The 22,669-nt window shown below is 30.6% G+C and overlaps 1 protein-coding gene across 1 annotated transcript in view; it reads right to left on the bottom strand.

Moving 5' to 3' along the window:
- LOC135961286 (putative sodium-coupled neutral amino acid transporter 11) overlaps window positions 1-22,669 on the bottom strand; it is a 132,038-nt gene that overhangs the window by 67,598 nt on the left and 41,771 nt on the right. The window contains exon 2 of the mRNA XM_065512782.1: window positions 13,243-13,302. Within this exon, the coding sequence (XP_065368854.1) occupies window positions 13,243-13,302 (60 nt within the window). The remainder of the gene's footprint in view (window positions 1-13,242; window positions 13,303-22,669) is intronic.

Below are 22,669 nucleotides of genomic sequence, written 5' to 3'. Positions count from 1 at the left end.
TTTATATATGTATCTATACAAATTTCGCTCCAAATAAGTTTTATATATACAAAATTCATGTCACCAAATTTTGTTACGATCCGTCCATAATTAGTCATAGCTCCCATATAGACTCGCTTCCGAAAATCACTTTAACGTGCTTAAATCACTTAAAAATTTTGGTATATACACAAAATTCAAGATAAATAAATTATTGAAATTTTAAAAGAAACATGTTTTTGCTCTTTTACTTAGTGTAGGGTATTATATGGTCGGGCTTGACCGACCATACTTTCTTACTTGTTTTGGTTGGATTTGGTTTTGGAATCGATAGTATTCATGAGTGTACTTTATATAATATATCAATATATCACATACGCAGACATAGTACATACGAAAAATACGACTGAGGAGTGTTGCCTTCGGCTTTGCCGAATATTATATTCTCACCACCGTGCTCCGATTGTTCACTCGTTTTTTACATAGAGATAGCTATCGATAGTTACAAAACTCATGTATCGATATTTATGCACGATCTATTATTTTTCGGTTAAAATTCTTAATAAATGCGAAATTAACCCTAAGCTCTCTTTTGTTGTGTCTTATTTCTGACTTTCTGGTTGAATTTTCCGTTTTGGTATATTCAGGGACTTATAGTAAAATTTCACGGATAATATTTTTGCGGAACATGTTAACCCCTTAAATCCCTGTTGTAATGGTGTTTTGCTCATTTTTAAAAGAAGGACAAAAAAGATCCATGCCTTGAAGATTTAGAGGGTTAACATATTCTACAAAAATATTCTCCGTAATATTTTACATGACTTTTCTAACACATTTTATACCTAAAATGTAATGATCACATGGATTCTAATGACGATTAGCAATAAAAATGAGCCAGAGTTGGGAAAGTTTAACCACCCCTCAAATAAAATTCAGATGTAAACTTTCAAAACGCCGATACACGTGTCTTTTTTTTGACTCCTCTATTAAAATTTATTGGTCGGACCTCGTAATTTTTTTTGGCGTTGTACAGTGCATTTGGCTTCCACAAAGCATCTCCATCTTATACGATTAGTTATCTTTAGTGTTTATAAACCGGTTAACCGAAAAACCGGTTTTTTTCGAAATGTTGGTTTTTTGCGAACCGGTTAATTTAAAATGTTATTTTTCGGTTAACCGGTTTATCCTATTTTTATCACTCGTTTAACCGGTTTTTAAAATTTGGGACTAAAATTAATAAATCTCATGTTTTTGTTCATTTTTTATATTCATTGGGTACACATTATATAAAATATTTGGTCTGATTGGAAACCTAAACTGCTGATTTGCAATACAAACCTCTTTAGATTAATATTTTTTTAAGAATTGCAATGATTCTAAATAGTAGAGGACGGTGAGAATAAATTGCATATAATGAAACTATTAAAAATTAATTCTAGAAGTTAAGCTATATCTCACTATCTTACTAATGATTTATTCTAAACTTAGTGATGATTTTACCAAACATTAAATTGAATCAAATATATGTACATCAACATGACTTCATTAGTGTGTTTTGTTCTTAAAATTTTATTTTATTAACCATTTCGTTAGCATAGTGTCCAAAGTCGTTTTCAGAAATATTACAGGAGAGACAAAAAACGTTCTAAAATCCATGATTTGAAATATTTTTTAAATCTGATAATGGAGTTTTATTAATTAATTTGTATGATTTATAATGACAAATAATAACAGTTACGAAGAAGTGCGTTTGAATCTTATAAGTCCTTTTTGGGACTTGTAACATTTTCTGTTTCATATCAGAAAGTCGAGGTGATAATAAATTTCAAATTTATAAAATATTTAATTCAAAAATTGGCGATTTATATTTTTTGGTTGAAATTTAATGAATAAACCAATAATTAAAACAAGTATTATATATTTAATAACATACACAATTTGACTGAGATAATAATTTTGAAATTTTTTGAAAATAAAATGCACTTAGCACTCTTACATATTTATAAAAGCTGTGTATACTTTATAGGATATTTTAGGTTTTCGATGTCGGTTATCCGAGAAACCGGTTTTTTAAAAAATTCCAATTTTCAGTTAACCGACAAACCGGTTTTTTATAAACACTAGTTATCTTTCGCATAATTCCCATGTAAGATTGCACTCCTAGTTAATGGAGTATGGTGCGTCTCCATGTACGATGTTGAATTCGGTTGTTGTTACCGGTAAAGTATATAATTGGTCTGCTGTAGCGGGTCCTGCGATACATGTACGATGTTGCCATTAGATCCAGTCTGTTGTTATTTTTGCCTTGTATCAGTTTCGTTAATCGGTTGTTTTTCCAGCTAAGTAGATGATTGGTCTGCTGTAGCTGGTCTCGGATAATGGGGCTGCCTAGAAACAACGCCCTCTGTGTATTTGGTGTAGTGGTGGGGAACCATGCTAATCTTTGATTCCTACCTTTATTCCAGGGGGTAGTGGCCAGCTGTCTGACCTTTACCATGATGTTATCCTCTTTTCCAGGGAGAGGAGAGATCAGTGGGCTTCTTTGATGGATTGTTTAGAGGGAGGTTAATTTTAAAAACTCGAAAACCATGATGAACATTTTTCGTCCTCTGCCAGGGTTTTGTAGGCAAGCACTTTAGCCACTACACCATGCTGCCAATTTAGTTGTCTACCTAGCAAAAAAAATGCGAGTCCAGTCGGTGTAAAAGTGCGATCTATATTTTGAAATGCATATAACTCGGAAATTATTAGAAATAAAAAGCACACGTAAGACCTGGTAGAGCGCTTTGCAAAAGTATAAAAGTCTTTGAAATCGGTTGGGAAGCAAAAAAATAGTACCTGTTTTCAAGTGAACCAACTTTTGAAATCGCTGTTTTCTGATCACGATTTTTCAACAAGGTCGGGCGAGAACTCTCTGATTTAGAGGGTGTCAAAATTTGATATTTTGGCCAAACAGGTGTTTCACTTGATATGAAATCCCCCATACACTTAATGGGGTTGCAAATAAAGATTGGGGAAATTATAAAAGGAATGACAAACTTATACATATATACCCTTTCCACTTACAGTGAAGCTCAATTTTATCGAGGATCTTACAAATTTATTTACGGGAAACATATAATCTTTGGTCAGGATATTGAGAATAATTTCCATGCAGCTTCATACAAAAATTTAATCTCATAATATCAATTTTATTACGTGATAAATAATCCTAAAGTTGTGAATAATAAAATTTCCTTTACAATTAGTCCCACTGTTCCTCAACAATTCGTTAAGTAAATCATTTCTATAAACTCTTTCGAACAAAAAAATTGTAGCAATTAAAACAAAAAGGTTTACTTTCTATTTTTACACTTTTTAGTCCCAATTCATTATTAAAATTGTTAGCAAAACCCTTTTTGGCACCTTTTTTAACTGTTTACATTTTAACTCGCAATTATTTTTGTTTGTTCGTCCTTACACCCAACCAACAAATCCTTTGTTGTGTCTCTACAATTGCTGGAAATCAGTTGAAGTAAAAAACATTTCATTCATTCATTTTCGCTGAAAATTTAAATATGTATTTGAATTAATGTCAACACCTTGAATTCATCGGGGAGGTGTTTGCCTTCCATAGAACATGTCTCATTGTCAGCCAGACTGTGTGCCAGCCAGGACAAACCAATTGAGTTCAACATGACGGTCTGCCAGCCGGTGTATGTAAATGTGTCTGCAACTGTAAGTGTTTTGTGTAAATTTAAATACAAACATAAATATAAAGGTGTCAGAGTATTTGTATGTAGGTAAGTCTGTTTGCTTGTATTTAGTGAATTTTACAAACAGACCACAATGTCAATGCTATTGACAGTAAAAGAAATGGAATGATTTTCTGCCACACTTAAAATCTGTTTTATAGTTTTCCATTAAGACAGCTCTTAATGAACTTCTTTCACTCATTTATTTCAAATTAAGGGGTTTTCATACTTAAGTAAATAATTGTTTCAAGAAATCTAAAACGCAAAAACAATTAATTTTAGGTACATGTGCACCAATTCAATTAACCAAAAAATGTAGCTAATTATTTAAACTTCTTGTTTCTTTGTCGCCAAGGTTTTCTAAAGAAAACAGTAAGAAAGTATGGTTGGTCAAGCCCGACTATATAATACCCTACACTGAGTAAATGTTCAAGAACATTTTTCTTTTAAAAACCAGTACCAGATGAAAAAATTGTTTATCTACTGCTGCTCTGATTAAATTGGATTAGGTCTACTGTGTGCCTCTTTCCTAATGTTCTTCATGTTTCTTGATCTCAGTTTGTACAAAGGGCACGTTTAGTTTTTTGGAGCAACTGTGATCATTGTTATGTACTTGTTTTGGCATCTTTGGAGGCCGTTTCCCATAGCTGGATCCCATAACACCATATCGGTTTTATGATCGAGTTGTAAAGTAACAATCTAAACTAAGCGTGCAGTTTTTGGCAAAGAGCCAATTAATTTGAATTGATTTCAATATCATTTGAGTTGATGTATTTTTTTTTCATAATTTATTTATTGTATCTTCATTATTTAATGAACTAACAATAAGTGGTTCAAATCTTATATCTAATATTATTATTTAATTAGTCCAGCCAGTGCCGGATGAAAGAATTTTGTGTTCATGGTTGTTTTGGTTAAATTGGCATTATTCCTTCTAGATTAGGTCTGCTGTGTCCCTCCTTCTTAATCTAGTGTGGCCACGGTTATCTAATATGTTGCGGGCCAGCGGGTTTGGGTGAACTTCAAGTTTTTTTAAAATATTTTTGTACGTTTTTCGAGATTTCAGTTTTTACAATGGGCACGTTTAGATCTTTGTGTAGATTCGCGTTTTTGATATACCAGGGGGCAACTGTGATCATTCTTAGAAACTTGTTTTGGCGTCTTTGGATCTTTTCTACATTTGACGCTGAGGCCGTGCCCCATAACTGTATGCCATAACACCATATCGGTTTTATGATCATGTTATAAAGTAGAAGTTTACAATCTAAACTAAGCGTGGAGTTTCTGACAATAAGCCAATTAATTTGAATTGATTTCAATTTCATTTGAGTCAACTTTGCATCTATATGACTTTTCCATGTAAGGCGACGATCGCGATGTATTCCGAGGTATTTGACTTCCGATTGTTGAATTATTGTTTGGTTATTGATATGAATAGGGGGGCATGATTCTCTACGCAATGTAAATGTAATGTGTGTACATTTTTGCTCGTTGACTTTAATTTTCCATTGTTTTAACCATTTTTCTAATTCAAATATGTGGTTTTGTAAGTAACGAGACGCTTCTTGAGGGTTTTCATGAATGCTTAGAATAGCAGTATCATCAGCAAATGTTGATGTATGAGTGCGATTGTTAGTTGGCATATCAGACGAATACATCAAATATAAAAAAGGTCCCAGGATACTGGATACTCCAGCTTCAATGGGTTGTGCAGTACTTAAAAAGTTTCCCTCTTTAATTTTAAATGTTCGACCAGTTAAATAGCTTTCCAACGGCTTATGTGTGTTTGCCGGTAAATTTTGACTCAATTTGTATATTAATCCAGCATGCCATACCTTATCAAACGCTTGAGAGATGTCGATGAAGAGTGCGGAACAGTATTTCTTTTCTTCAAATGCTTTTCTCACCATATTTACAAGTCTATGGGTTTGTTCGATAGTACTGTGTTTTCTTCTAAATCCAAATTGATGATTCGGAATACAATTGTTTTCAGTTAACATCGGGTACAACTTGTTCATAAGTATCTTCTCAAATAGCTTTGATATATTAGACAATAGGCTGATGGGTCTGTATTATTCTACTTTTGTGTGATCTTTTCCCGGCTTGGGTATCATGGTAACCAGTGAAACCTTCCATTCTGGAGGATAATATTCAAGTCGTAATATAGCATTAAAAATAAAAAGAATTATCCTGGGTAGCTCTATAAGCATCTTGTTGCTGATCTTGTCCATACCAGGCGCTTTCTTGGGATTTAAATCAGCAATAGCATTTTCGATCTCTCGAATCTAAAAACGTAGGGGTACGGCTGCTCTAAAATAGGGTGCAACAGGTGGCAACTCAATTGCTTCGTTTGATGTGTTCGGTGTAAATACTTTTTTTAAATGATTAACAAACAGATTCCCTTTTTCAGTATCATTTCTTGCCCAACCACCACTTGAATTTCGCAAGGGGGACTTACATATAACGGGTCTTTTAAGATTTTTTGATGCTCGCCATAATGAGTAATCCGATTGCGGGGTTGCGTCCAGGCTTTCTAAATATTTATTCAATGATTCCATTTTTCGAAATTCCAAGAGCTTTTTAAGTCTTTTTATGCAATCTTTAAGCTTCGATTTTAGTTGGGGGGATCTGTGCAATTGCCACTCTCTTCGAAATCGTCTTTTTTCATTTAAGAGCCGTTCGACATCTGCAGAATTAATTCTATTATATCTGAATTGTCGGGGGGTTTGGGTAGCATGTTGAGCAGCCAGTTTGAGATTTTTATCGAAATTGATAAGAGAGTGATCGATGTTTTCTGGTGTTCTTAGCGGTATGTTTTCCGAGCAATGTGTACTGAGGTATTTTTTATATTTGAGCCAATTTATTCTTGTGCCTGTCATCGCTAAATTACCAGTCGGGGATACAATTTCTAGGGGGCTCAATAAAGTAATAATAGTGGGTGAGTAGGCCAGTAAGTAGGTTGGCCGCTCGAAAGCACATGCAAACCCATTTTAGAAATTGATTCGAACAAAACACGACCTTTAGGGGTAATCAGTCGTGATCCGCAGAATGTGTGCTTAGCATTATAATCGCCAGCAGCCAGGAAACGGGGGCCTAGTGATTTAAAAAATCTATTATATTGACTTTCTGTAATTGAGTTGATGTATAAGTGCAATTGTTAGTTGGCATGTCAGACGTATATATCAAGTATAAAAAGGGCCCGATGATACTGTCTTGGGGGACTCCAGCTTTAATGGGTTGCAAAATAGTATCCTTCTATAAGTTTAAATGTTTTGCTTATATGTGTTTGCGGGTAAATTTTGACTGAATTTGTATATTAAACCATCATGCCATACTTTATAAAACGCTTAGAACATTTACAAGTCTATGAGTTTGTTCGATAGTGCTGTATTTTCTTCTAAATCGAAATTGATGATTCGAAATAAAACTGATTTCAATTAACATCGGATATAACTTGTTCATGAGTATCTCTCAAATTGCTTTGATATATAAGACAACTTAGATATGGTAACTAGTGAAACCATTTTGGGGGATAATATTCAATGCGTAATATAGCATTAAAAATAAAAATAATAAATCGACAATAGCCTTTTCGTTTGACTGTAGTTTGCGTAAATGAATTTGCAGAATCTGATATAGTTCGACATTGCACTCTGTGCAATCCACAGACACTGGAGTTTCTCGTTGATATACTTGGTATGATTGATTATATTTCATTTAAAAGTGCATTTAATTTTTTTGGAATATTTAAAAGTGTATTTTTGTGCTTTGAAAACAATATTTAAATATGAATTATTTTTAAGTTCTATTTAAATACGAAAATGAGTTTCTCAGTGCTTTTTTAAATGATACTTAAATTCTATTTAAGTTTCATAAACTACCATATGTTTTTGACAGCTGACTTTTGTTGTTTGGTTTTTTCACTCTATTGCACTGTGGGAGAAATAAACAATTTAGTGGCGCAAAATAAAAAAAAACTTTGGCATATTTGATTTATTGTTATGCAGTTTCAATCTATAGTTGTTGCTGTTGGGACGATGTAAAATCTCGTACTAAATTTGTTCCTTATTTTTTAAGATTGTATATAAGAAGTGCTATTGGTAATTACATTACATAAAAATGAAATTTATGTAATTCTAACTACTTACAAGTTGCTAAGAACAAATGCCAATATACCAAATTTGACATAAAATTATGAGTCCTTTTAAATATGGTAGTGCGTTATTTAGATTAAAAATATAACATTTGCAAAGCGATTTATTCCACATTGTCCAGAACTTCATCTGTAAAAAGTGGAACCTTTATGGAAAGATGTTAAGCAACTTTTGTTGGATCCATTACTTCCTAGTGATTATCATACTCCAGTTTTTTGATGACAGAGGGACCAAATATTTCCCGATTTTCTCCATTCCGATTTTTGTTGTTGCACAGTATAATTGTTATTCGTTTTTAAAAATAAACTTATTAATAAAACTAAAAAATTAATTTTATATGAATATTTCGACCTATGCCGGCAATAGGGTAAATGTCCAAAATCTATAGATTTAAATAGTTACTTGCTATAAATAAAATTACTTATAAAATTTAAATTTTTTGAAAGATATATTTTAATATTTAGATATATTTTAATTTCTTAGAATTGAAAATAGTATCGAATTTCTTCCGAAGTAGTGTAGTTTAGCAGCCTCTCCCGCTCATTCTACGGAAGTAGCAGTACCCATTTTGCATTACTTTATTATTATGAAATTAATTTGGCCAAGCGTTTAGAAGATACGAATTAAATTCCACTAAATTAGGGTTTTCTCCCACTGTGTATTGTAGTGAAAAAAAAAAACTAAACAACAGCGTCTTGCTAAAAACAGCGTCTAGCTAAAACTACAATTCCGATGCGGGGCAATTTGGAGCTTCTTTTGTGCATTTTACTACCAACAATTTTATTGTTTAATAAACTTTTATTTCTTGTGGAAATTCGTTGACCCACCTCAGCGAACATTCGCTGTTAATAACATGATATGACCGAAACTAATGGAACTAAAAATACGAAATTTGGTCCGAATATTTTATAATGATATAAATGTTAGAAAATATGTATATTTAAAAAAGAAAAATGTTTGGTCAAGTTGTAGAAAAATCTTATGTGTTCCTGGTGGATATGTATGAATTGACACAGTTGAATAAAACACACTTGTGTTTAAAACAGTCCTCATGTATACATATTTGTGGAAATTTTTTAAAAAGGCTTAAAACACAACAACAAAACTATTTCAGAAGAAAAACCGATATTTTACGTAATATTTTTCAAGTTATGTTACGTTCTTTTGCATTTGTGTTTTCTGAAACAAAAGGACGTATCATCATATTTTTTCAAATGTTTAGCTTTTATTTTGACACACTTGTACAATATATGTTCCCTGTGATGGACTGACCAGATTTCAGCAGCTCATAATAGACAGGACCCTTTTTGTCACATCAAATATAGCCCCAGGGTTATTTGGCTTTGGTGTCGATTTGGCTGGTTGAACGGGCTTCACATACAATCTCTTACACATACATACATACATAATGTATCAATTTTCCATCGCATGTAATGATTCGGTGCAAAAACGTTTTTTATAGCATTCAAGCAGCATTTCAGACATATAAAATCGTCTTTTAAGGTCTCTAAGCTTTATCGCGCATGCTGCTTGCAAAAGTTTTTAAATAGCTGATTGAGTAGCTCGCAATTATTTTGCAAACTCTTGTTGAGTTTTAGATGAATAGATGATAAACGAAATCCACACTAATAAATTTGAAGAAAAATAAATGCCAAATATTTTGTTTTCATTTATCACCTAACTGTAATGATACGTACATTTGATTTATGAAAATCATGCACATGTTGATACGTACTTTTGAATTATGGATATAAGATCGTTAGTTTTGAACACACAAGTCTAAACATTTTTAGAGGCATTTAGTTTTACCTTATAAATCAGAATCAATCAAAAACACGATTTTGATTTGTTTGATGATACGTACTTTAGGATTTTCAACGACGATATGTATTTACCCCCATATTCATAAACAATTTTTAAATTTAAGTATCAACGGTTTATAAAACTAAATTTCAATACAAAATATAATCTATAAAGCTTTGATAAATTTAAAAGCTGTTTATGAATAAGACCCTTAGAAATTATTTAAGACACGACTTTACAAAATGCAGCAGTATGCTATTTTATTACTGAACATAACAAAATTGTGATGGACCTCAATACAATTTTACTGAAATAAATAATACTTGTTTATTTGTTATATTTTTATTTATTTGTTTGATTAAAAACTTTATTTCATGTCAAGTGAACCAACTTTTGAAATCGATGTATTAAAAAATTTTCACTAGGGTTATTCCTATTGGATAGTAAATCAGGCACAATTTTTCAACAAGATCATTCGAGAATTCGAGAGGGGTTCAAAATTTTATATTTCGGAAAAATAACTTATGTAACTTATTACCTATTGTTCTTAGCTAAATGTATCCTAAATAGTTTAGATAGCTATTTTTTCAATCTTTCGAAAAAAAATTTAAAAAAATTGCTTTCTTTCGAGCAAAAAAAAAATCAAGAATTCTGTCTTGATTTACAAAACATTTGTTTTGATAGACATGTCACTTATCGACCAAAATGCCTTAAAGGAAAAGACCTAAGCTTTCTTTTAAGCAAAAAATAAAAAAGGGTTCATTTTGAAAAAAAGTCAAAAACTATATGTCTTGAGTTACAAAACATTTATTTTGATATATAACACACTCAGCGACAAACAATCTCTTAAAGGAAGAGACGTAAGCTTTCATAGCATCATAGGCAATAATTGCCTATGATCAATATAACATTTTGTCCCATATTTTTTTACGTAAGTATAGTTATAAAATTTTTATTATAAACAGTGATAAAATTATGTGAGCAAAAAAAATGCAAACTCTAAAAAAATTGACTTAATTTTTAAAATTTTGAAAAAAAAAAATGATTATAAAAAATTGCTAACAACTATAACAATGTTGCATTGCCATCATTTACTATTAATACAAACAAATTTAAGGACATTAAAATTCAAAAGGATAAACATTTTATCCAAAAAACGCTATACTCCTATTCCGTTATAAAAATTTAGATATAATTAAGAATTGTGTTATAATTAGAGTGCCGAAATAATTTTGATGCCTAGTTTTGAATTGAATTTTATTGAAATAAAATTAAATGTTAGACAATGAAGAAATCAAGGCTGTGTTACCTGATCCATGGAAGGTGACATCATATCGCACACCTAGTTCAAAAGTGACACAACTCAAAATTAATTTGTCGGGTTATTTAAACCCGAAAAATTAATTTTACGCTTAAACTATGCACAATACACTTGTTTTTCTATACAAAAGATATCAGTGTATTCTGTTGTTGTTAACTGTGGATAAAAAAACACTAATGTCTTTCATATGTTTCAATTGGTATATATTTATTTTCGATTTCTGAAAAATTAAAATTTTGAGTTGTGTCACTTTTGAACTGGGTGTGCGATATATTTGATGCTACCCAAACGAACACATTTGTACATTTATGACTATTGCAACTTCCAAAAGATAATTTAATGATGCAAATATAATAAGGAGAAACCAATTCAATAAACCATATATTATTTACAAAAATAAATTAAGCGCCTATGCTTTTCGAAGCAGGTCCTTTATGCCTAAAATGGTGCAGTCGTATGATATGGAAGGTCAATTAACATAATTTTAATTTATTCGTGTCTGATAGTTTCGATCTGTTACTCAGGCCGTCTGGTCAGAGATATTCCCTTAAATATTAAATTACAATAGTAAAAATTGCGATAACTTAGTAATCACGTAAGCAAAATATAGGATTCTATGAAATAGGAACAGTGTCAAATTTAATATTATTTACAGTTGTCTTCCGCTGTTTTGGAATTCGTTTACTTACCAAAATAAATGGATATTTGAATATGATTTCATTATTTGTAATTTTTAAAGACGACATGATGTCATATGATTGTGAAAATGTTATTTTAGCATTAAATTTCAGCACCCTTCTAACATTAACTAGTCATATCCTTTTGATCTTGAACTCTTTACACTCAGTTTTAGGCACACCACTACAATTATTTGATTTCCTTTTCATAGAGAATATCCGCAAGATTTTAAATTGGTAAACAAATAAATAAATATTCTTAAAATGAATCATTCGTTAATTCTGTTACCCTTTGTAGATTTCATATCCTTGAATTTATTAGTATTAACAGTAAATTACTGTATTGTAACAGTATTATAGCTTTTAGTAATTTTTTATAATTATTTTTTTCAAAATTTTAAAAATCAAGTCAATTTTCTTAGAGTTGCATTTTCGCATAATTTTACCACAAAATTTCATACTATAATTCCCAATGATTAATAAGAATATTAAAACCTCAGATGTGGACAATTGGATATCTTTTTGAGCACAATCAGTACTGTTGAATATCACATTGCATGGCGTTGTATTTTTTATGCTCGCTACTGTGTACACTACACCTAAAACTTAAATCGTAAGCACGTAAGTAAAGGATAATGAATGTATATACATATATATACTGATTTAGATCTTAGATGAATATTATTTCTAAATGTTAAATGGAATGACAAGTTTATATATACCACCATTCACCACGTTTTTGTGTAGGGTATACAAATTAATATTCAGCAGCATATTAATCGATGAAAATTTGTTTTGTTAACAAATTTCCTTTATTGGGACAATTTACGTAATTATTTTCTTTTTTACTTTCATAGAACATTTATTCGGACACACAATTTACAAACATTATTTTGTTTTTATAAAATGTCAGTTTTTTCCGGGAAATTTATAGTTTTATTAGGAATTGTCAGTTTGTGCCTTACAATTATTCGATTTCAGATAAATTGTCAATTTTCTAACACAGAACATTTTCAAATTTTATCTCCTTCTAACTAAATGAAATTTGCCATGATATTTTATTAGTTTTCTTTTCATATATGAGTGTTGTAAAATTTTTAATAAGAAAATTCTTAGCAACAACATTTTCCTAAATGAAAATATGCTGGAATGCAAAAACTAGGCAACAGATATTAAATAGTAGAATTTTTTCTTTTTGCATGACAACACGTTCGAATGGCGGCGACTCTAAGTTACCCCAAAAGTTGACTTAAACTACTGCACAACAAGAAAATATGAGGGTAGAATAAGTGAATTTCCATAGTGGAGGAGGTGGATAGAGAAGTGCAGTGCAAAGGAGTGCTGACAAAAGAGTTAAGAAGTGCATTAAGTACAACAAACAACAAACGTACATGGGATAATAGATGTTGTGAGTGTGGATACGAGTATGGAATGTGCTGGGTTCATGACAGTGAATAAATAGTGCAGTATAGGTTGAGGTAGAGTGTGCTGCTAGAGGGAAAAGGATTTATTTTTTTATTTTGGTGCATAAAAGTATATGTGAGTGCAAGTTTTAAACTTTAACTTGTGTTTACCTTCATTAAATTGTTAAAATCATTAAAGGGATAACCCTCTGTTGTTGAAACGTCACTTTCCTATAAAAAAGAAAACACATTTTTTTTTATTTTATAATTTTAATTTGATTTTTTTAATGTTCATGTTCATAAATGATGATTACATATGGATATACCATGATGATGACTATATTTATTAAACAAAATGTTAAATCAATATTTAAACAAGAATATGTATGAATATGTTGTAAAAGGGCTTTTCATGGCTGAATTTACTGCACTGAGCAGACTTTATAAATTATTAATGATTCGTTTTTGATTTACAAATGTTTTGTTACACATTAAATTTATAATTTATAAATTATTAACGATTTATTAAATGTGCCATAAACATTTTTATGTCTGGTTGCTGTTTCCCTTTTTTTAAATCCATTTAAACATCAACAAATCCCCAACACTTAAGGGAATAAAAAGCATGTTCGTTTTAAGGCTTCTGTTTTTTAGTACAGTGATAAAAAATGTTTTTGTGACAAGTTTTTTTATGATTTTAAAACAAGAATTTATTATAAAATCCAATGATACCAAACCCAACATCATCCATAAAGTATTTCTTTAAACATTATTTATTTCTTTAATTTGTTGGCAGTAGGTTTTTGAGTTTGTTCTTGGAGGTAATAACATGTTTAGATTTTATTTATAAGGGTCTCATAATCTGTACTCAAATAATACTGAAATTATTGGAAAGATATTGAAAGTATGTGTTACAAACTGTCCCGAACAAACTATGTGAAATCTGTATAAAAATATTGAACACTGTCTTCTTTTTGATGAAAGAACCGCTCGGATATTCTGTTCTGAAGTAAAGCATATCCCAGACTGAACCTTCTGCATCGATCGAAATAAATAGTAGTCGAACTGGGAAAGGTCTGGTCTATAAGGCGTGTGAGGCAAAACTTCTTTCTAAATATTTTTTAACAGGTATTGCAACATATGGCCGAGCGTTGTCATGATGTAATATTACGGTTTCATGTCTAGCTCCATATTCTGGGCGTTTATCGGCCAATGTTCGCTGCAAACGAATCAGTTGCGTTCGGTGCAGGTTCCCTGTGATGGTCTGGACAGATTTCAGCAGTTCATAATAGATATTACCTTTTTGCTCCTACGAAATACAGAGATGTTTGGTTTTGATGTCAATTCTTATCGTAATGAATTTTTCATCGCAAGTAATGATTCGGTGCAAAAATTATTTTCTTTTGTAGCGTTCAAGCATCTTTTCGGTCATGCAAAATCGTCTTTCAATGTTTCTCGGCTTCAATTCGTATGGTACCTAATTTTATATGAATCCTGCTGCTCGTAAACACAGCTGACTGAGTAGCTCTCAATGATTTTGCGATCTCTTGTTGAGTTTGACAACAATCTTCATGGAGCAATGTTTCTAATTCATTGTCTTAAATTTGTTTTGCCTGGCCTGGCCGATCTTTGTCTTCCGTGTCCGCACAAACCATCTCTCGCACATTTACCATAAGATTTGGTGAGCAACCGGTCTGCTTCAGCGACGATTTTATATTAAAGAAGTAAATCAAAACTTCCCGCATATGTCGCTTTGTTGGTACCAAATTTAATATTTTCGAAGAAAAAAAACTTTGTTGTTTACTCTATAATGTTCAATAACTAAGTGAGAATAAATGGCAGATCTTTCACGAACGATAATCCAAACCTTTAAATATTTTCTGGATTATCAATCTACACAAATTCTCTTTCATTTGAGTATAGCCACATTGGTGAGTATGTCAGGATATCTTACTTGTATTGCAAGGATTTTTAAAATTAAGTTTTTAGGTTAGTTCTAAAACTTTGAAAAATCCAATTTTTTCCACACATTTTCAATGGTTTTTGAGAGGTCGAAAATTATAAAATATTTCTAACACTTCCAAAGTTATTAACAGTTTTACTTAAGGTATTTTATCTTAGAACATGTATAAAAAAACAACCTAAATCGACTTTCGTAATTCTAGATAACTTTAAATTTTGTATAGCCATAAAAATACTTATGCTAAATATTATCGAATTCAGAAGATTAATTAAAAATTATTTTGTTTGTCGAAATTTTTCGTTTTGTACCTTTGAAAAATTTAAAAAATTATTTTGAAGCATAAAACTTGACCATTGTGGCGTATGAGTAATATTTAATTCATCTGAGATATCTGATATTAAGTATCCGCAACAGCTATTTAAAAATAGTAAAATTTTCAACAACAAAATTTAATAAAATTTAATTTTTAATAAATTAAAATTGACGAAATATGTATGTCATCTTGGGTATATGAAAAGTCTAAGTCCATGTTGCTGGCCCATAGAAAACATCTGTTTTATATTGCATCTCGATATCGATTTTAATATAGATACAGTATCGGAAAAAGTAGGTGATCCAACCTTCAATGTTAATACAGTCCGGCTGGTTCCAATGAATTCAGCCATTTAGTAGGATAATCGACGGCTTGTTCTTCGTTCATTACTGTGTCAATCGATTTATATTTCATTGTTACGCCATGCAGTTTCAATTGTATTTGCTTATTGAGCTTGTTAATATCATAATTTGTTGGTGCCAAAATTGCAAGTTCCCACAGCCAATTCGAATTTTTGTAGTTGGTTGTAAGACTTAGGAATACCTTGTCGACAACGGCTTAAATATTCATTTGCATTTGGCACAATTTCGGGATCGAAATCTCATTTGTAGCGGGATCATTTCGAATTTGTCCATTTCCCATGTCCAACAATTGTTTAGAGAATTTTTCGGCAGAAGGGTATTGCAGAAAATGCATTCGGCTTCTGTAGCTCCATTTCCATTCCCATTCCCATTCCCAATGATGAGCTTCTCATCATCATTGGGTAGCGGGAGCAATGATCCACTTCCGTGGTACATTTGGCCTTGAACTTTAAAAGTGGACATGAAGCCGACGACATTTGAAAGCATGAGTTGCACTTTTGGATATTTTGAAGGATGTGCTTGGAAATAGGATTGGCACCGGAAATGTATCATAGAAGCAGCTCAATAACTGGTGGCGGAATAACTTTACCGTTCGAGCAGCGCATACCCGGGAATTCCTCAGGGAACTAATAAACGCTGCAATGTAAGCAATGTTTGTTTATTGCGCTAATCAGTACGTCCTTGTGATTCCTGTAGTCATCATGCTAATTGTAATATAATGCCGGCAACTTTAAATCGATTATTTCTATTGATCGAGCCATTCGGAAGGATTGGCTTCTAGTCTTTCGATATGCTGTTGAGGTGTCTCTGCAGTACTCGATGAAGATACACTACGACGCATTTACTGAATCCGTAATTTTCGTTCTCTTTATTTTCTGCCGCTCTAGACGTAGATGCCCTTTCGAAAACAAAATTTATTTGGAATGCGGAGAGTTATTCAAAATATTATTTTTTTTAATAGATTTCATATGAAAATTTTTTATTCATACACCTAATATGCAAGAGTAAACAAAATTGTTTATCAGCGATTGATAATATTAGAGGACTTTTATAGTACCGGACATACGTTGCAATGTATTCCTTTCTTCGCTTCAGAGTACACCACTGTGAATTAAAAGTTTTAGAATGATGTTAAGCAACGAAATGAAAATTGTCATTGTTTGATCGTTGGAAATAAAAAGAATATTTATTTCTCCAACTGAAACAAAATTGTTTTGGTTGAAAAACAAATTGTTAAAAAATTAATTTTTTTCTAAAAAATTTTTTACAACCATCACTGACCTTGTAAGCCTGTATATAGGAAACTAAATTAACTATCTATTAGAATTCAAGAAAAGGCCGATCAACAATTATATAATAATCTTTTTTTTTGTTTTTTGATGTCATTTGAAGCCATTCCGTACACAGACGGTCAGGGTCTGAGACGACTTGATAATAGACGAAACATTAATACATTACTGATACGAGCCTTTTATCAGAAGTTAGCGAAACTATTAAAGTATTTAGAATCTAAAAAATTCAAAAAGGACAATGGAGGATTTTATATGTTTAGAAACAACTAAAAAAAAGAACTGAGAAATTGGATATTTTTCAAGTATAGTTTTATTAAAACTAAAAAATAAATAGTTTAAAAGGAAAGCATTTAAATTATATTCTTTTTTTTAAAAGATTATTTCAGAAGATCTCCTTAACACCCTAAAAAACACACATGTGTATATATTTATTGTTTTGTTGAAGTGTTTTGTTTTGTTTTTTATGTTTTCGTACTTTTTATTAACAAAATGCTTATATAAGTACATAAAATTCGTGTTTTTCTTTTCAATTTAATATATAAATTATTCGGTTCATCGAATAATTTAAAATTAACCGATTAAATCTAAACCCCGATTAATTATTTGCTCAATAAAACCAGAAACCCGATTAATTGAATACCCATATCGCATCGCATCTATTAGTCGAGATGTACATGAAATAAAAAAATATATATTTCTGATGAAATAATGTTTTATGATAATATTTGGTTAAACATAACCAATTTGCAACTGTAACGAATAAATAAAGTTTCCAGGTTTTCTTTTATTTTCGAAGAATTTTTTAATTTTACTAGAACATTAAATTTGTTTGCTCTGTGCAGAACGCATTTAGATTGAAAAATAATTCCATTTCACAGTTCTTTTTTTACATCATCATCATGCTTCTATTAACATAAATTTTGGCATTATATTTCAACACAGCAATATAGACTAAAGACTATTAACAATTCCAAATGGATTTCATTTCCCGGAAAATATTTTTACTTGCTAATGTTTCAACCATATTGTGAAATAAAGACTCAGATGTGTCATGTTCAGCATTATAAATGTCAGAGAAGTGAAGAAAAAAAAAACAAATGAAATTCAAATACATATGTACAAAATATAAAAAAAGTATGTACATATGTATGTTTGTAGTTGAAAAATATACAGACACAAGAGATAATAAATTTTATCTATATTTTGGGCTAAACAAAATAGAAACACATTTTCCCAATAGAAAAACAATGAATTGAAAGAACATGTTAACTTATCATCATCATCGAACGTCATGCTGAAACATGAGATGAAAACCTCATATTAATGTTACAAGCGAATCCACATGATATCCTCTCTTACGAATACGAACTAGAAAAAAAGGATAATGATGAGTTTGTTGCTGATTGAGAATGAAGCCTGTTACGACAGTATTCGTTACACAATCCCATTGATGTATTAAATGGATGATATGATATTTTGGTGCAAAATTTAATCGCCATAAAATGTGTTATTTTTCCATTAATTTTCAAATGATAAATTCAATATTTTTATAAATGTTTATGGTTATATTTTGTTGTTTTTTTTGGTTTTTATGATTTGAGTTTTTAACTTAACACAGTATTTGAAAGGCATTACAATGGTGATGGAAGTCCCATAATTATATTTGGTGATATTTTGTGCTTAAATATAGCTCGAAAATATATTTGTTCTTGTTTCAAGTGAACCAACTTTTGAAATCGATGTCTTCCGATCGGGATGAAATTTGCACCAAGGTTAGCTCTATTGGATAGTAACTCAGACACAATTTTTCAACAACATCGGTCGAGAACTCTCTGAGTTTTAGGGGGTAAAATTTTGACAATTTGGTCAAACAGGGGTTTTTTCTTATCCATGTAACTTATTACCTATTGTTCTTAGCAAAATGTGTCCCAAATAGTATAGATAGCTATTTCTTCGATCTTTCGAAAAAAAATATTTAAAAAAAAAATAAAAAATTTTTAATATTTTTTTTCCGAAATCAAAAACTTTTTTGACTTTTTTTTAAAATTTTTTCTCTTTTTTTTTTTTTTTTTTTTTTCTTTAAATAAAGTTTAGATATTTTCCTTGAACACCTACTTGGTCGCTTAGTGGGATGCGAGTGGGATATCTATCAAAATAAATATTTTGTTACTCAAAACATAAAATTTTTGACTTTTCTTGCAAAATCAAAAACTTTGTTGACTTTTTTTTTCAAAATTGACCCTTTTTTAATCTTTTTTTTTAGGTCAAACAAAAGCTTAGATATTATCCTTGAAGACCCTTTTGGTCGCTTAGTGGGATGCGAGTGGGATATCTATCAAAATAAATATTTTTTAACTCAAGACTTACAATTTTTGACTTTTTTTTTTTGCAAATACGATTTTTTTCCAAATGGGCCCTTTTTTTAAAATTTTTTTTGTAGTCAAAAGAAAGCTTAGGTCCATTCCTTTAAGATATTTTTAGTCCCTTAGTGGGATACGAGTGGGATATCTATCAAAATAAATATTTTGTAACGCAAGACATACAATTTTTTAATTTTTTTTTGCAAAATCAAAATTTTTTTCCAATATGGGCCCTTTTTTAATTTTTTTTTTTGCTCAAAAGAAAGCCTAGGTCCATTCCTTTAAGATATTTTTAGTCCCTTAGTGGGATGCGAGTGGGATATCTATCAAAATAAATATTTTGTAACAATTTTTTAATTTTTTTTTGCAAAATCGAAATTTTTTTCCAATATGGGACTTTTTTTTAAAAATTTTTTTTTGCTCAAAAGAAAGCTTAGGTCTTTTCCTTTAAGACCTATTTTGTTACTTAGGAAGATGTGAGTAGGATATCTATTAAAATAAAAATGTTGTAACTCAAGACATTCAATTATTGACTTTTTTTTTGCAAATTCGAATTTTTTTTCAAAATGGGCCCTTTTTTAAAAATTTTTTTTTAGTCAAAAGAAAGCTTAGGTCCATTCCTTTAAGATATTTTAGGTCCCTTAGTGGGATACGAGTGGGATATCTATCAAAATAAATATTTTGTAACTCAAGATATACAATTTTTGATTTTTTGGCAAAATCAAAAACTTTTTTGACTTTTTTTTAAAATGGGCCCTTTTTGTATTTTTTTTTTTTTTTGCTATAAAGAAAGCTTAGGCCTATTCCTTTAAGATGGTTTTGATCGCTTAGTGGGATGCGAGTGGGATATATATCAAAATAAATGTTTTGTAACTCAAGACATACAATTTTTGTATATATATATATATAAATCTTTTAAAGCGAAGCCAAATTCTAACCCACACCTTCGTTAGAAGCAATTCATTCTTCTGGAAACCTTATCAAATGTCAATAGTTTTCTTAATTGGAAATTTAGCTAGAATTCCTCCCAAATCCACTTGCCACCAACATATAAAATAAAAACTAAGAAGTTGTGTCAACTTGTTTTGCAAATATTTCGATGTTGCACAATACTTAACATTCGATATAACTTGCATTTGGTGTTCTAAAATCAGTGAATTTTCGATGTATAAACTTTTTATAAATTAATGCCGAAACCAGACACTGGTCACTCTAAACTATTAAATACTCTCCCAAATACATTCATAGACCTAAACGTATGGCTAAAACTAATTACTTGTCACATAAAGTGATTGACGCTTTACAGACCTCAAAGAAAATCCTACATTAATCCTAAAACAGCAAAAAAAAACTAGCATTTTATGTATAATGAAGGGGTTTCCATTTTGGTGAAAGTTTTAAAGCATTACTAAGCTAAAATAACACTAAAATATTAATTGTATCTTTAACATTAACAAAATAAACAAAATTAAAATAATAACACCATACAACGGCATTTTTAACATATAAACCGCACCATATAAATATTTGAAAGTACAAGCCCTGTATAGTAGTATTGCATACTTAATTGTTCATATAGTTATCGCTTGTCCTTTTTAAAGGTCGGGCCTACAGAGGGTCGAATAATTAGCTATAAAATTCTGAAGAAAATAAAACAAACTTCATAACAGTTATCTCTCCCCTATAAAAAGTTACACGTACCCAAAGTTGAAACATATTTTTACATGGGCGTAGCCAAGGAGTATTCGAGTTTCAGTTATTAAAATGGGTCCTACAAATGCAGCAGGGGCGGCGATATGGGGGCTCAAAGTCGCGTACCTTCGTCATGTAAAATTTTTAAACACGTACCATTTTTTGTTTCCCACCCGATTTTGGAAAGCGCTTAGCCAGGTCTTGGGAAAATATGCTTGTGTGTGCTATTTATCTCTTATAATTTCCAAAATTTAAATTTTTAAATTTTGCCATACTTTGGTCACCTTTTTTACTTTGGTCGTACTTTTGGACCGAACGGACTCGAATTTTGTTAGTTCGACAACTAAATTACTAAAAATATACAAGAGATTTCAGAGCAATATCTATTATGGATCCAAAAATAAACGATTTTCAAAAAATAGTTAATTTTTGCTATTTTTTGGGCGAAAAGATGACTTAACTCTTATTTTTATTAAAAACTAGTTGACCGCCCCGGTTATCATTTACTAATGTTAGTTCGTCAAGTTTCTCCAACCCACATACACCTGCCTTTTCTTATTTATTTGCAAATAAAATATCAAAATTTGTACTGCATACTTTAGGGAGCTTTTTTTATTACAGTTGACTGGACTCAAAAAAAATCCGAGTTTTACACCGAATTTTTTAATTTTTTTCTTTACAAACCATCTCCTGAAAATTTCGAATCGAATAAAAAAAAATCAGTCAAATCGGTCCAGCCGTTCTCACATGATGCCATTACATACATACATACATGTACCATTTAATTTTTATATATATAGATAAACTTTCTTTAAGAACATATAACAATTTTATATTTTTCTGTTGTCCTATTTTTCGAATACGTCGCCCTACGCTCTTCGGAGTGTGACCTGTTTTTTATCAAAATTTAAATTTTGGGCCATATGTTCCCATATCCCAAAGCTGGAATAAAAAACCAAAAAACTGGTTTGTAAATCCTGATATGTTTCCTATTTACCTCCAAAGTATTTTCCCAGCCACGAAGGAAATGTGGACCCAATGGGAAAAATTGTAAAAAATAACATTTTTGGAATTTTCGCTCCAATTTTTAGGAATTTCAGGATCTTTTGACAATTTTTTTTATAATTTATTATTTATAATGATAATTTTAAAAAACCTTGAAAATTTCATCGAGTTTTTTTAATAAATAAAGATTTTATTACATATTACATATTTATTGAGTTTCTGAAACTAAAATTTGTATCAAAATTTTAATAGGATTGTAAATATTAGGAACAATTTGTTCCAAATTTATTCGGAAATATTTTTTTTATTTAGATAAGCTAATTTTTATATAACAATAACAAAGTCAATATCTCAATTAGATTCAAAAATATGCCACTTTAAAACTCCGTCTTTCAAAAATATTGCACTTTTTCATACTAAAAAATTTGTATAAAATTCCTTAATGGGACTGAGTCGGAACCACTGACTTGGTTGAATAAAATATGAAGAAATTTTATACCAATTTTTTAGTATGAAAAAGTGCAATATTTTTGAACTCGAATACTCCTTGGCTACGCTCACGTCAAATTTTATACCGATTGGATCAGCCGTTTAGAAATGCCAGATTTATT

The sequence above is a fragment of the Calliphora vicina genome, chromosome 5 (genome assembly GCF_958450345.1).
Source record: "Calliphora vicina chromosome 5, idCalVici1.1, whole genome shotgun sequence".
NCBI classification, from domain to species: domain Eukaryota; kingdom Metazoa; phylum Arthropoda; class Insecta; order Diptera; family Calliphoridae; genus Calliphora; species Calliphora vicina.
Note: the sequence above shows the minus strand (reverse complement) of the source record. Positions and strands in the feature narration are given on the sequence as shown.